At 40.7% G+C, this 16,964-nt stretch overlaps 1 protein-coding gene across 7 annotated transcripts in view; it reads right to left on the bottom strand.

Moving 5' to 3' along the window:
* Positions 1 to 16,964, bottom strand: part of usp54a (ubiquitin specific peptidase 54a) — a 146,084-nt gene that overhangs the window by 94,175 nt on the left and 34,945 nt on the right. For 6 of the 7 annotated variants that reach the window (XM_080215844.1, XM_080215845.1, XM_080215846.1 and 3 more), the window contains exon 2: positions 8,905 to 9,927. In XM_080215844.1, the coding sequence (XP_080071970.1) occupies positions 8,905 to 9,048 (144 nt within the window). In that variant the 5' untranslated portion in view covers positions 9,049 to 9,927. Of the gene's footprint in view, positions 1 to 8,904; positions 9,928 to 10,154; positions 10,247 to 16,964 lie in introns of those variants that run through there. The other variant, XM_080215841.1, reaches the window with a different exon arrangement.

Genomic DNA, 16,964 nt, shown 5'->3' with positions numbered 1-16,964 from the left:
TCTAAAGTGCATAACCTCACACTTTTCCATACTGTATTCCATCTGCCACTTCTTTGTCCACACTCGTAACCTGTCCAAGTCTTTCTACAGCCTCCCTACTTCCTCAATACGATTCGTCCCTCTACATATCTTTGTATTATCTACAAACTTGGCAACAGTACCTTCAGTTTCCTCATCCAAATAGTTAATGTATATGGTGAAAAGCTGTGGTCCCAGCATCGATCCCTGAGACACACCACTTGTCACCAGCTGCCATCCTGAAGAAGACCCGTTTATCCCCATTCTCTGCCTTCTGCCAGTCAGCCAATCCTCTATCCATGCCAGGATCTTACGCTTAACACTATGGGCACTTAACTTATTTAACAGTCTCCTATGCAGCACCTTGTCAAAGGACTTCTGGAAATCTTGATACATCACGTCCACTGGTTCTTCTTTATCTAACTTCCTTCTTACCTTCTCAAAGAACTCTAACAGATTGTCAAGTGGAGGCCATGTGAGACCAAAGTCATGCTGACTCAGTCCTATTTTATCATGCACTTCCAAGTACTCTGTGATCTCATCTTTAATAATGGGCTCTAAAATCTTGCCGACGACAGAAGTCAGGCTAACCGGCCTATAATTTCCCGTCTGCTGTCTCCCTCCCTTCTTAAACAACTATGTTACATTAGCTATTTTCCAGTCCTCTGGTACCCTCCCTGCCTCCAGTAATTGCTGAAAGATCATCACCAATGCCTCCATAATTTTCTTAACTATCTCTTTTAGAAGCCTGGGGTGTAGTCCATCCGATCCAGGTGATTTATCCACCTTCAGACCTTTCAGTTTCCTTGGAACCTTCTCCTTAGTGATGGCCACAACACTCACCTATGCCCCCTGACTCTCCTGGAGCTCTGACAGCTCCCGCTGGTGTCTTCCGCTGTGAAAACTGATGCAAAGTAACTAACTATTCAGTTCCTCTGCCATTTCTTTATTTCCTATTTTTACTTCTCCAGCCTCATTTTTCAGCAGTCCAATGGCTAATTTTGCCTCTCTCTTACCTTTTATATATTGAAAAAAACTCTTCCTATCTTCTTTTACATTACTAGCTAGCTTACACCTATATTTCATTTTCTCCCCGCTTGTTGCTTTTTAAGTTGTCTGCTGCTTGCTTTTAAAGACTTCCCACTAATCTTTGCCACTTTCTATGCTTTTATCTTTTGCTTTTATGCTGTCCTTGTCTTCCCTTGTCAGCCCATGGATGCCTCGTCTTCCCTTTAGCATGTTTCTTCCTCCATGGGATGAATTTCTGTTGTGCCTCCTGAATAACTCCTGTCATTGCTGTTCCACGATCTTTCCTGTTAGGCTCCCTTTCCAATTAACTCTGGCCAGCTTCTCCCCGATGTCTTTGTAGTTACCTTTATTTAATTATAATACCGTTACATCTGATTCCAGCTTCTTCCTCTCAAATTGCAGGGCAAATTCTATCATATTGTGGTCACTGTTCTCTAAGGATTCCTTCACCTTAAGTTCCCTAGTCAAGTCTACCTCATTACACATCACCAAATCCAGAATTGCCTATTCCCTAGTAGGCTCTCCCACAAGCTGCTCCAAAAAAAACTGACATTCCACAAATTCCTTTTCTTGAGATCCACTACCTATACGATTTTCCCAGTCAACCTGCATATTAAAGTCCCCCATGATTATTGTAAGATTGCCTTTTTTATATGCCTTTCCTATCTCCTGATTTATTTTCTGCCCCATATCCTGACTACTGCTGGGGACCATACATAACTCCCTTCAGGGTCTTCACCTTTGTGATTCCTCAACTCCACCCACAGACATTCTATGCCTTCTGATCCTATGTCACTTCTTGCTATCGATTTAACTTCATTCCTTACTAACAATGCAACCATGTCCCCTTTGCTCATCTGCCTGTAGTTCGATAGGACACACATATCCTTGGATATTTAGATCCCAGCCCTGATCCCCTTGCAGCCATGTCTCTGTGATGCCCACAACATTGAACCGGCCAATTTCAATGTGCGCAAACTCATTTACCTTGTTCTGTACACTGCGTGCATTTAGATACAACACTGTCAGTTCTTCATTGTCCACCTCCCTTCTCGTACTTGTCACCATTTTTGCTCTGCCTGAGGTTAGATTCCCGCCACTTTCTATACTCTCTGTTCTATTGTGTGGTCTGGAAACTTTACTCACCTCTCCTGAGCCCTCAGCTCCATTAAACTGCACTTCTATCCTTTTTTTTAAACTTTGATTTTCTAATTTTCCATACAACTGAACTCTTCCCCCACCACTATTTAGTTTAAAGGCCTATCTAGAGCCCTAGTTACACGATTCGCCAGGACTCTAGCCCCAGCACAATTCAGATGAAGACTGTCCTATTGGAACAAGTCCCCTCTTCCCCAATACTGGTGCCAATGTCCCTTATAGGAGGGATAATCCACATTATTGGGGGGATGTGATAGCACTAGAAAGGATGCAGAGGAAATTTACCAGGCTGCTGGCTGAGCTGGAGAGTTTTATCTATGAAGAGAGATTGGATAGACTAGGGCAAAAATAGAAAATGTTGGAAAATCTCAGCATGTCTGAAAGCATCTGTGAAGAGAGAACAATGCTGACATTTCAAGTTGGGATAACCCTTCGTTACAGCTCAAATAGACTAGGGTTATTTTCCTTGGAACAAAAACGACTGAGAGGGTACATGATTGAGATGAATAAAATTAGGAGGGACATTGTGTAGACAGGAACAAACTTTTCCTCTTGTCGTAGAGATCAATAAGGGGGCATAGATTTATGTTAAGGGACAGGCAGTTTCGAGAAGATTTGAGGAAAAATCTTTTCACCCAGATGGTGTTGGGAATCTGGAACTCATTGCCTGATAGAGGGTGGGGACAGAGACCCTCATAACATTTAAAAAAAACAGTTAGATGTTAACTTGTGATGCAAGGCCTACAAGGCTACAGGCCAAGTACTGGAAAATGGGATTAGAATAGTTAGATGCTTGCTTTTAACTGGCACCGACACAATGGGCCAAAAAGGCCTTCCAAGTGCTTTAGACCCCTACAACACCGAGAGTACAGTTTACAGTTTTGGGGTTCATATTTAAGAACAGGCATAACTGCATTAAAAGCATTGCAGAGAAGGTTCACTCGACTCATTCCTGGAATGAGGGGAGTTATCCTATGAGGAAGTATTGTAAAGGTTGGGCCTGGAGCCATTGGAGTTTAGAAGATCAAAAGATGACCTTGTTGAAACAGATTAGATCCTTTGGGGACTTCTGTTTGCAGAAGATTGGGTCCTGAGTATGAATATATGTAGCTTTTAGCAACTAAGTGAGAGTCTTGTAAGCCTGACTGAAAATTCTAAATTAGCATAATACCCAGCATTCTACAGTTGTTCAGTTAAGTGCTACACAATCACAAAATCATATCTAATGTTGAAGACTGTGAGCAGAATTTTCCAATCCTGCTCGCCTTTTGCTGGTCCGTCAAATTTTCTGTCTCTCTAACTATGATTCCTGCGGTGGGTGGGACAGGAAAATTCCACCTTATGTTCTGAGTTTTGCAAGCAAGGGCGGATTGAGTACAGTCAATACTCTCCCTGTTGTGAACAGCCAGGGGGATGTGTTGTTTGATACCATTCACCAGTCATTTGGACAGATTTGTACGCCTGAAGTCTAGGATTTCGTTACTAAAACAATTCAGACAGACCACCAGAAATATTATAGCATTTTAACAGATCTAGCAATTATGAAATTTTTTCATTTTTTATATCTAAACAACATTAGCCTTTAAAATACATTTTGAAAAATCTACCTTTGCAATTAAAAATACATGGTAGTTTTTTGCAATTAAAAATACATAGCTGTTTTATAGATCATTTTTTAGTAATTTTAGAACACAAAGAGTTGAGTGTTTCAGATAAGTACTCAAATGCCTTGGCTAGAGCAGGTAAGATACCGGATATTTTGCTAGTGACTCATTCCAGGTTCCCTGAGCCTCTCTCTCTACAAGCTATTTGGCATAAGTGAGGAAGTGGTGGAATTCGCCACTTGCCTGGATGTATGTAGCTGCAACCTCACTCCAAAAGCTCAACAGCATCCAGGTCAGAACAGATTGCCTGATCGGTACTTGAGCAACCAGCTGAAACATTCACCAGAGGTATGGGTTGCAGAATGTACTGCAGAAATTTGCCAAGACATCACCGGCAATGCCTTTCAAACCAGTTCACCACTGCCCCGTAAGACCAGGATTGCAGATGCCCAGGTATACCATCTAATCCATAGTCCTCTATCAATCACACAACTAGAATTACATAATGTAAATATTAACCTTGAATGTGCACTTATATCGCATCTTTAAAGCGACAGTGCCAAGATGCTAAACAGAGAAAAAAATGACACCTGTCACTTGAAACATGGCCAAAAACAATAATTCACATGGAAACCAAAGCACAGGAGGCCATTTTTGCTAATATTGCTGCACCATTGTTCACTTCACTCGAGAGCTCTTATCCACAAGATCTCACTTCCTCTTCAATATTCTTCTTCTCCTCCTCCAAATGTTGGTCAAACTGAACCAACTTCAACAACTGCTTATAGTATTGCTTCCCAGAGTCAAATGAAAAAAATTCACCAACCTCCAACAACAACAACATTAAGCTTCTGGCCTTTTACTGATGACTCACCATTCGCAATTTAACTCTTCAATTTCAAGTCCCCATAACCTTCTTCGCTTTAGTGAACTAAAGCCAGGATTTTCAAGTTGCTAATCGTAATATACTTTTGCCTGACTATTATTCCAGTAAATGTAACTTAGGCTTTTAAACAAGTTTCTTTTTCCTTTATTTTCCACATTTCAGCTCTCAACAGCTCCAGCTTTGGCTGCTTTGATGCTTTCACAATCGTCAAATATTACAATTTTTCATGACAAATTATTGTCCCTAATTCATTACTTCACTATCTTCTCTAGACCCCAAAGAAACTGATACGTCCTCCAGGATTATTACCCGACAAATATACACCAAAACTCGCTGTCTCTACTGCAGCAATACCTCAATATAAATAATCCTGAAGACAATGTTAACGTGCCCTTTATTCTCCAGCTAGATTATCTAATAGCTGAACCACTGGCGTCAGGATGATGAGAAGTTGGCAGTGATCCATGGCAGAACTATCCCAAACGGAACATATGAAATGGTCCAGTATTTCACCTTGCATGTTATGTTAGCAAAATGGCAAAATTGCAAACAAGAATAAAAAGCTTCATTTCAGCCTTTGTAGATTTCAGGGTTAAAGAGTTGAGTGCACAGCTTGGGACTTTAGCTGTGTCAATGTTTCATCTGCATACAAACACAACTCCGTGACACCTACAGCTACTCAGAGGAGCTCTCCATCTCAATGGGGCTGTGAGCAAACAGTAAACAGGTTTCCATAACTGCAGACAAGAAAACTGGATGCTCATCAGTAACACAAGAGCACTGAGAATACCCTGGAACAGTTAGTCTGCCCTCTATCTGCCAAGGATGCACAGGCTCATAGATGCTTACAGCACAGGAGGCAGCAATTCAGCCTATCACGTCCACACCAGTCAACAAAGATCTGACCACACTAACCCCATTTTCCAGCACTCAATCTATAGACCTGGAGATTACGGCAGCGCAAGTGAATATCTTAACACTTCTTAAATGTTATGAGTTACTGACTCAACCACTCTTTAAAGCAGTGAGTTCCAGTCTCCCATTTCCCTCAACTCCCCTTTCAAGAGGGTCTGAGGCCAAGTAAATTAATTTCAACTGGTAGTAGGATTCACACCAATCTTAAATCTAGAATAGTTTACTGTTATAATGATACACATTTCGTTGGTAATTACAAATAAACATAAAAATGGCGAGCTTTTCCATCTTTTAGAATCTCGGCCAGGCAGTTAAGCAAAAATTCAAGTTTATTAAATCTTCAATTAATCAAGCATACATCGAAGTTAAACAAAATTTATTAGAATAGCAAGACAATGAGACAAAAAATTAAAACAATAGGCTCATAGGAGGAAGCTGCCTTTGAGTTTTTTGAAGTTGCAGACAGTTACATCAGTGATGAAATAATCATTCTCTTGGAGTATTAAGAACATAAGAAATAGGAGCAGGAGCAGACCACCTAGCCCTTCGAGCCTGCCCCACCATTCAATAAGATCATGGTTGATCTGAAGTGGATCAGTTCCACTTTCCCGCTCTCTCCCCATAACCCTTAATTCCCTTGTCTGCCAAAAACCTATCTACCCGCGACTTAAATATATTTAGCGAGGTAGCATCCACCACTTCAACAGGCAGAGAATTCCAGAGATTCATCACCCTTTGAGGAAAGAAGTTCCTCCTCAACTCCGTTCTAAACTGCCCCCCCTCATCTTGAGGCTGTGCCCTCTAATCCTGCTATCCTTTCTAAGCAGGAAGAATCTCTCTACCTCTACCCTATCCATCCCTTTCATTATCTTATACATCTCTATAAGATTCCCCCCCTCATCCTTCTAAACTCCAACGAGTACAGACCCAGTATATTTAGTCTCTCTTCATAGTCCAACCCCCTCATCTGCGGTACCAGCCTAGTGAAACCTCCTCTGCACCCCCCCTCGCGCCCCCCCAAGGCCAAAATATCCTTGCACAAGTGCAGCGACCAAAACTGCACACAGTACTCCAGCTGCAGCCTCACCAGTACCCTGTACAGTTGCGGCAAGACCTCCCTGCTTTTATATTCTATCCCCCTCGCTATAAAGGCCAGCATCCCATTCGTCTTCTTGATCACCTGCTGCTCCTGCAGACTGGGTTTTTGCAACTCATGCACAAGGACCCCCAGGTCCCTCTGCACCGTAGCATGCTGCAGCTTTTCGCCTTTTAAATAGTAATCCCTCCTACTGTTATTTCTGCCAAAGTGGATAACCTCACACTTGCTAACATTGTACTCCATCTGCCAGGTCCTCGCCCACTCGCTCAGCCTATCCAGATCCCTCTGCAGACTTTCCACACCCTCCGCACAATTTGCCTTTCCACTCATCTTTGTGTCATCAGCAAATTTTGTCACCCTACACTCAGCCCCCTCCTCCAGATCATATTGAAGAACAACATGGAACATACCGTACAGGAGCAGACTATTTATCATTGAATCCTTACAGTGCAGAAGGAGATCATTCAACCCATCGAGTCTGCACTAACCACAATTCCACCCAGACTCTACTCCTTTAACCCCACACAGTTACCCTGCTATTGCCCTGACACTAGGGTCAATTTAGCATGGCCAGTGAACCTAACCTGCACATCTTTGGACCAACCAGTCCAGGGAACTGTTTATTCACATTTGAGCATCCTTCATCAAACTCTCATCAGCATAACTCTTTATTCCCTTCCCCAAAAATTATCTGGCTTCCACTTAAATGCTTCTTCAATATTAACTTTAATCACTCTCTATGGTAGCAAGAATACACTCAGTTTGTTTTCCTGAGAGCAGAGGAGGCTGAGGAAAGAACTGATAGTGGTATACAAAATTGAGAGGTATAGATAAGGCACATCATAAGAATCTTTTTCCCATGGTTGGGTATCCAAGACCAAAAGGGCATAGATTTCAGGTAAGGAGTAGGTGGATCCAAGGAATTTTTTTTCACCCAGCAGGTGGTGGAAATGTGGAATATGCTGCCTGAGGGGGCGGTGGAGGCAGGTACTCTCAACATTCAAGAAGCATCTGACATGCACTCTGGTCCAATGCTGGTAAATTGGATTAGTAGAGATTGGTATTTGATGGTCAGCATCGACATGGTAGGCTGAAGGGTCTGTTTCTATGCTTTATGACTCTGTGGTTCTGTCTATGACTCTAAATTCAGCATTTCCAACACTCTAGGGAAACAGGCATCTTCAAAATGGCCCATTTGCTTTCTTGGCGACTACATTATATCACTGGCTTCTAGTTTCACCCTTCCCCACAAGTGAAGACTCATGCTCTGTGTTTACTCTATCAAACCCTTTCATAATTTTAATGACCTGTCTTTTCATCCCTCAATTCTCACTTTCAAAGAGAAAATAGCCCAGCTTGTTCGTCATTTCCTGATAGAAGGATGAAACTTGCAAAATTATTTCTAAGTCTTTTTTGCACTCCCAAGTGCCTCTATATCCTTTTTTTACAATGTGGCAACCAGAATTGTGCACATTCCACAAAGTGTGGTCAAGGTTTTTTAATTTCTTCATTCAAGGTATGCAGGCATTGCTGACACACCAGACACTCATTGCTCATCCCTACCTGTCCTTAATTGAGTGGCTTGCTAGACCACTTTAGGGAGCAGTTAAGAGTCAACAACATTGCTCAGATTCCAGAGTCAGACTGATCAGACTGGTTATGGGTGGCAGATTTTTTTCCCGAAAGAATATCAGTGAACCAGATGGCTTTTAAACAATCTAGTAGTTTCATCATCACAAATATCAATACTAGCTTTTTATTTCAGATTTATTTATTAACTGAATTTAAATTACCCAGTTGCCATGAAAGGATATGAACACAGTTCGCCAGATCATCAGTTGAAGTTTAGCATAACTTCTTTAATTTTCATTTCTACCCCTCTACAAATAAATTGCAGCACTTGGTTTGCTTATATTATGGCTATATTACTTTGTGTGCAACTCTGTTATTTGTACATTTTTGTACTCCCAGTCTACTCCGCTGCATCTCCACCCCACAGATTCTTATTTTCTCAATATGCCCGTACCTTATTTTTCCAAGCAAAATAAAATACCTCACACTTATTGATATTATAATTCATTTGCCTAACTTTCAAGTTTATCAATGCATTCTTGTTAAAATTAAAACCAAACAGTTAATCAAGTAATTGTGCTGTAAACATCTTGCAGTACCATGTATCAATAAGAGCTACTCACCTGCAACGCACTGTTCAGAAAGCAGCTATTCTGCCCAGGCTCATTCATCAATCCCTTACTTGCTGCAATAGAAGTTGTGCTGCGTGGCATAAACATACCCTGAAGGTTATTGTTTGGTGTGAAATAACCCTTCCTCCAAGACATCTTGGCCGAAGTCTTTTAGACTCTGATAGTAAGCGTTTTATAGCAGAACTGTCATTTTGACATTTAACTGAAAGGGAAAATCATCTCACATCAGATCACAAAAGACAAATTTAATGTTGTTCTGGCAGTCCCTCAAGTGGCCATTAAAAATCACAGCAGGGGGCAGATGTTCAGTGGTCGCTTCTCGAAATTCCATAATGAAACTATACTCCAAAACTAATACCCGAGCCAATACTTCCTTTTGTTACAGCACAAGTTTTAAAACAGTATCTCACAAAGCTTCAATCCATTTGGGAGTAATTTGTCACAATTCTCCGTGCACCATTGTGTGAGCAGTTGCTTATGTCCTGAATCCAGCCACAGTACTGTGGACTCACAGAGTAGGAATTCAGCTTTCGCAATGCCAGATGCAGAATTTATTTTCTTCCATTGTAACTAGATATTCCCATCACTTGGCAATAATTGTAAGCTAAAAGGGAGTCATAATTACAGAACTCAGCTGTCAGCACAATATTCTTCAAGTATTACAAAGCCAGTACCAGCTCGGAGATCTTTTAAAAACACAAACATGTCAGCTTCTGCCAGGACACTTTGTCAAATGTTGCGTCATGTATTCCTTATTTGTTCAGTGTTCTGCCAAATATTCAGGCTCGCCTTTGATTAAGCTTCCTTGATAAGATGGCTATGAACTCATTGTTTTGAACCTGTAGCCACAAGCTCCACAGTGTATCTTAATCCTTTTCTAGATCATTAAATTAATCAAGTGTTTGGAGTTTTATATGAGCCATGTCAGCATACCCTGACAGATTCTCTGTTATCCAGTGGAATCTGCTCATCTGCTAAACTGCTTGGATCAGCTGCTGTTCATTTGACAAAGATCTGTAAACAGAAAGAAAAACAACAATTAGGTTGTTTCTTATTGGTCATGTTCATAGCTCACTGCTTGTAAAATGTGATTTACTTTAACTTCAGCAGTTCGTACAGATGCTGCGCTGCCTATACTAAATATACTTTCACACGGCATAGATCTATTAGCATTACGCTCTAGTTTCCAGGAAGTACATCACACCATCCCAAAACATAAGAACCATTTAAAAAATACTCACTGAATTTTTTGAAACAACAGCAATTCGTCTATCCTATCAAAAAACAAACCAGTGTATTGCTCATACTTCCTTAAAGCATGTCAGCTTTCGCTGCAAACAATTGAAGCTTTAAACACTAACATCAGCCAACCAGACAGCAAGTCACACCACAATGAGGTCATCAGTAATAACATTTGACTACACCAGTTATACTGTGAATGTGAACATACGCCTGTGAATGTTTGCCCAAAGCACTGAAGATACTCAGCAGCACCAGATGGAACTTGCAGACACAAGAGGACTCTATTTAAATAACAAGGCAAAGAAAAGTCAACTTAAGCATTCGTGGACACTAATGAGACACAGAATTAGTTGCAAGGAACCAGAACGCAACAATAGGACACAACTCAACAAAGGTAGTCGTTAATCACCACATTACAATAACCACATCATTTTCACCATGTATATCAGTTTAGCTTCCTTATACTCCATAACCTCTCCCAGTCACCTCAGGTTTCTGAGCTAATTAAAGCAACATGAAATAAAAAAAAGTCTCAACTAAAAGCTTCTTCTCCCCAAAAAAGGCAATCATGTTAATTCTAAACAGTCTGCTCCTATGTTGTGCTGACGTTATCTAATAATTTGAATTGAGCAATGTAAATCACATAGCAAAGTGAAAATTTAGTGCTTAAAAACTGACATCATATAATTTGAATGCTGTAACTAGGAATTAAGATCAGACAGAATCTTATTATTTATTTTTCACTGATGTCTGCAACTCAAAATCTTTTGATTACTGTTGTGAAAACTGTATACACAGCACACTCAGCCTGAAGGCAATGTTACTCCATTAAAAACAATTCTCCATAGTTCTTTCACAGATCATTTTTAGGAACAGACCCCCCACACACTGCTAAGAACTATACTCGATCTGCTCTCCATTTGTTATCAACACAAGCATAATAACCTAAAAACGAATATATTTACTACATAACCACTTTTATAGCAGCAGTGAGTGTAGTGTAAGGGTATGGCATACTAATCAGTATTCTGTAAACTGAGTGTGTGCCTTTATATGCCCTGTTTGTGATCAGAACTCCCCACTCACCTGACGACGAGGCAGAGACCCGAAAGCTAGTGGCATTTGCTACCAAATAAACCAGTTGGACTTTAACCTGGTGTTGTGAGACTTCTTATATACAGGATGGACATGGATCTGAGAACAGTGCTGGCTACACAGTGATGTAAGAGAACACAAGCTACTGAGAAAGTGCAGAGATTTACAAGGATGCTGCCTGGATTGGGAAGCATGCCTTATGAAGATAGGTTGAGGGAGCTAGGTCTCCTCCCTGGAGAGACAAAGGTTGAGAGGCGACCTGATAGAGGTTTATACAATGTTGAGAGGAATAGATAGGGCGGATTCTCGGAGGCTACTTCCCAGGGCTGAAATGGTCGCTACAAGAGGACACAGGTTTTAAGGTGCTGGGAAGCAAGTACAGAGGAGATGTTCGGGGTAAGTTTTTCACTCAGAGGGTGGTGAGTGAGTGGAATCGGCTGCCGTCGGTGGTGGTAGAGGCGAACTCGCTGGGGTCTTTTAAAAGACTTCTGAATGAGTATATGGGATTTAATGGGATTGGGAGTTACAGATAGTTCTATGGCTTGGTAGGTATGGATGCGGTCAGTGCAACTTGTGGGCTGAAGGGCCTGTTTGTGCAGTAGTGTTCTATGTTCTGTGATGAACAATTAGGTGTCAAGGTGTTGTACAGAGCCATATGCACAAGCAAGCATACAGACAACCGCTGTTGTAAAAATGTACATAGATACTGTAGTTAATAAATACATACACCTAAACTGTATAAGACTACAAAGACTTCATTAAGGCCTACTGAATGGTTTCCAACAAGCTACAAGGTAGCAGCTCTTGGAAAAACCCAAAACGTCTAAAGCTGGAGCAGAAATTAAGAAGCTGGAAAATTAAAAGGAGCAGCATTGTGACCTGACTGAAAACACATGAAGTGAAGACAGAGAGGGAGATCGCTCCCTCTCTGAGTACTCTCTCCACTCACCTGACGAAGGAAGAGCGTGTGCCAAAAGCTTGTGGCGTTTACTATCAAATAAACCTGTTGGACTTCAACCTGGCGTTGTGAGACTTCTTACCCAGTTTGAATACCCAGAGTTAAAGGATCTAGCAGGGGTGAGCTTAAAATAAAAATCAAGTTTCTGGCCAGAACTAGTTAAAAAAAAGTTTGACTTCTAAAAGTCAGAGCAGCCTGTTTCTGGAAGCAGCCAGCCAGATTCCTGACTTGGTGCTTGAACACGTGGCATCCAAACTCACTCTCAGGAGGAAAAAATGAATTTGGAAGAATCGGATTAAAGAATCAGTTTTAACGACCAGAAAAGGCCAAGATTCCTCACTTTTGTAACCCTAGAACACTGAAATGGAGAAGTCTGCAGACAGGTGATCAAAGCAGCAGCAGTGGCTTTTTAAAATTTCCAAGCTGAGCATGAGCACCATTGCAATGGGAGCTTCCCAAAACAAGCGTGAGTAAAACCTGTCTTCAAATAAAAGGTACTGTTATCTTGAACATCAACAACTTTTTAAAGCTGAACCTACATTTTAAAATGTTTTAACCATGCATCAGGACTTGTGGATTTGAAATCCACTCATCCAGATGAATTTGGTTTATTCAGGGTCCAGTCATAGACTCGGAGGTTTGCAGCATGCAAACAAGTCCTTTGGCCAAACTTGTTCTTGCTGCCTAGCTAGTCCCAATTGCTCACATTTGGCTCATATCCCATCTTACTCATGTTTAACTGTCTAAATTCTTTTTAAAAGATGAAATTGCACCTGCCTCTAGCAGCTCATTCCAAACACACACACACACTGGAAAAATTGCCCCTCTGGACCTTTTTGATCTCTCCCCTTTCACCGTAAACCTAAGTTTTAGACTTCCCTACCTTTGGGAAAAGGTGTTGACTATCTAGCCTATCTATTGCCTCTCATTATTTTATAGACCTCTATAAGATCACCCCCAAGCTTCCTACACTCCAGGAAAAAAAAGTCCCAGTCTACCCAGCCTCTTTTTATAACTTAAACCATCAAGTTTTATAATATCCTTTCTACAACAGGGTGGCCAGAACTGTACACCTGTATTCCAAGTGTGGTCTTAACAACTTCAACAAGGCATCCCAATTCCTGCATTCAATGTTCTGACCAATGAAACCAAGCATGCTGAATGCCTTCTTCACCACCCTGTCCACCTATGACTCCATTTTCAAGGAGCCATGAGCATGTAATCCCACATCTCTCCTATAATTCTCTCCAATGTCCTACCATTAACTGAGTAGATCCTGTCCTGATTCGATCCACCAATTCTTCTCCAAATTTATTTTAAGACAGCCTCAAAATAAGGCAGGGGGGGGCAGTTTAGATCGGAGTTGAGGAGGAACTTCTTCACTCAAAGGGTGGTGAGTCTCTGGAATTCTCTGTCCATTGAAGTGGTGGAGGCTGCCTCGCTGAATATATTTAAGTCACGGGTAGATAGGTTTCTGATAGACAAGGGAATTAAGGGTTATGGGGAGAAAGCGGGAAAGTAGAACTGACCCACTTCAGATCAGCCATGATCTTGTTGAATGGCGGGGCAGGCTCGAAGGGCTAGATGGCCTACTCCTGCTCCTATTTCTTATGTTATGATTCCCTAGATACATAATTGCTTCAGGTCCAAATAAAAAGACAGAAACTGAACAAGTTAACACACTGCTTTATTTGGTAGGCCTGATAGCAGATGACTTTATTGTTAGTCAAGGAATCAATGAATCATCTACTAAAGTTGAAGCATTAATAAAATCATTCAATGTTTATTTTAACCGAAGCAACAAAATTCTCAAAAGGGTTAAAAATCATGCATGTCCAGCAGCCATGAGAACCTGCCAACTCATTCATTATTGATCGGTATAGGATAGATGAAGGCAGCAAATACAAAAACCTAAAATCTGAGCTTCAAATCAGGGATAGGATAAGAGTAGCAGACGACGCATTCTCAGTTAACCTACAGATGAAGGAAGATCTAACTCTTGAGAAAGCTATCCAGATAGTTAAGCATTCTGGACACTGTGCAACACAAGTCCATTTGCAGGGGAGAAAGTAAACTATGTTGCAACAGAAACCCCACCATCCTGTTAACAGCACAGAGACAGAGACAGGGAGACTCCATGCCAAGAGAAACAATACCCTAACCAACCAGTATCATGATCACCCCCGCACTGGTCAGACCAGCCAACCACTCACTCAGATCACTACTACAATGCATTCTGCAAAGGATAGACAAGGGAGCAAACAACCAGAAGAGCCTCAACCTTCGGTTTTGACAATTGTTGATAACACTGTGACCACAGAGTAAATGCTGCAACTCCCAGCCAGCTACAGAGCGCTACAGGCAAACTGGGACAATGGAGCTACTATCCATTGCCAATAGTGCACTATATACCCAAACGGAAAAAGGTGAGCTTACAAAAAAAAAATCCTCATAGCAGGAAAGGCCATCTTCCATCATAGATATTGTGACAATCCATACCACAAAAGAGAAGGAAAAAAATGGGATAGAACAACCACTGTCACTACAACTGCCAAATAAACAAAAAGCACGTCAATATCCTGGAATAGAAAAAAAGGATGAAAAGATACCAAATGCTAAAACAACCTCCAAATCAACAGAGTTTATCTGCAGCAACAGAGTCTACCATTCCTCCGACAGTAATGCCAATGAGATATTTAAGTGTTACGAGACCTCAAGACCACTTAAACCTATGAACTTAGCAACATGAGGGGGGAAATACGGTAATAATAAAGATGTAAATACTTAAGATAAACGAGAATAACTTTAAATATATCAGATAAAGAATTGGGGGAGGTATAGCATAAAGATCTGGCACATTTGGGTTGATGTGAGACTGAGGACAATACTCGGTGCACAAAAATGTAAGCGAACGCATGACAAGAGTCCACCTAGAGTTGGACAGAGACGTGTACACAAGTAAACATGGAGGCAACCAAGTTTGATCCCTTTACTGTATATTATGTACATAGTTCTTGTAGTTAATAAATACTTAAGTTAATACAGTTAAGGCTACTTGAGGACTTCATCAAGACTTTCTGAATGGGGTCCAACATCCTACAACAAATAAAGACTGTATAGTCCTGACTATCAGTCAGGTTATTAATATATGCTATGTTGTGAAACTCCACACTTCACAGACAATTCCACATCATTGCATTTTTTAATTGTGATTTCTTAAACTGCCTTGAAAGTGGGTATCTATTTCCCTCTCAAATGATTTTGTTAACTAAAATGGCTCCTTTGAAACCAGCTTTAGTAAATTTAATGCCATTTCTGATTTAACTGTTTCTGCACAGACATGAAAGCAATTAATTGAGAAAAACTAAATTACCAAACAGAATGCAATTTCCTCCAAAAAATTCAGTCAGTGAGAAAAAAGTTTAATTTCACATACAATAATTAAAAGCAACTACGCTTTTGTTTCTGCTTTGGATAGTAAAATTTACCTTACTTCAGCTCTGCTTTATAGGGTATCCCTCGTATCTCTTGAGAGAGTGGTGGTGAATTATCTTACTAACTGCTGCAGTCTGTGTGATGAAGGTGATTCACAAGTGAAGACACAATGCTGAGTGCCCTTCCACTCCAGAAACATCAAGACAAAGAGAAACAGTCTTGGCTGAAGTTCAAAAATGTAGTTCCTTGCTTCAAGCACGGAGTGACTTTGATTCATCAAGTCCTCCTTTTCACTCTTCACAAGTGACCTTGCAGATAATCTCACACATTGGAGCTTTAAGCTTCACTTTGCTTTCTCTCTACATATTTTATAAGTGCTTGCACACTGTAGGCGTAGCCTGCCTGTGTGCAGACTTTTGTCATTCCTATTGACTTCTCTCAATTATACTGACAGGTCAAGCAGACAGGAACTCAATTATAAAAATTTTACTGAGAGTCGAAGAGAAAATGCAAGCTGCAAAAGCTCATATTGCAGTACCTTAACTTGCCCATCTCAGCATTCAACTGCTCTGTACAGCATTAAATAAGATGCTTATCTGCACAACTGTCCTGTGAATTATTCCCAAAACAGTGCAAGGATGAGGAGCCATTTCAGGCAGAAATCCATTTCAACCTGTGAGCAACGTCACAGAATATTAACCTTCAAACACAGCAAAACATGGATGTTAAAAACAAAGGTTTGAACAAAAATCAGTTACTCCAGATTCCAAATCCACTGGTGTTAAAAACTGGTGACAGAATTAATTCGCAAGATTACTAAATCTGTCTAGAATTTTTAAAAAGGTGGCAACATCCTGTACAGCTGCAGTGAATTTAGTTTCCAAACCAGAACTCAAGACTCGATCAAATTGCACAAATCGACAGACAGCCACAACTACAATTTCTAAAACCATTTTCAGCTGTTAATGTTTAATGCAGCATATGGAAGTCAAAACATGTACACTCCAGCTTCCAGTTAACTGCAGATAAAGTGGTTTGCTGAATTCTTCAAAGAGTTGGCACAGGCACGATCAGGTAAGTGGCTTCTTTCTGTGCTTTATCATTTTAGTAGCTACAGTAAGTCAATAGAGCACAGGAGTCCCAGAATGAAAAAAGTGTAAATGCAAATTAATGCTATGGTTACATTTCAGCATAGTGCAGTTAATAAGTAGCACCAAGTTACACTGCTCTGCTCATAATTCAATACTTAAACAAATTTAAGTTCTGTAGATCTGCCTCCACGCTGTTGTGAAGTTTCAAATGCTAATTATGATGCAGTTCT

This window comes from Carcharhinus amblyrhynchos, chromosome 31 (assembly GCF_965287045.1).
Source record: "Carcharhinus amblyrhynchos chromosome 31, sCarAmb.v2.hapA, whole genome shotgun sequence".
NCBI classification, from domain to species: Eukaryota; Metazoa; Chordata; class Chondrichthyes; order Carcharhiniformes; family Carcharhinidae; genus Carcharhinus; species Carcharhinus amblyrhynchos.
This window is presented reverse-complemented; position numbering and strand designations above follow the sequence as displayed.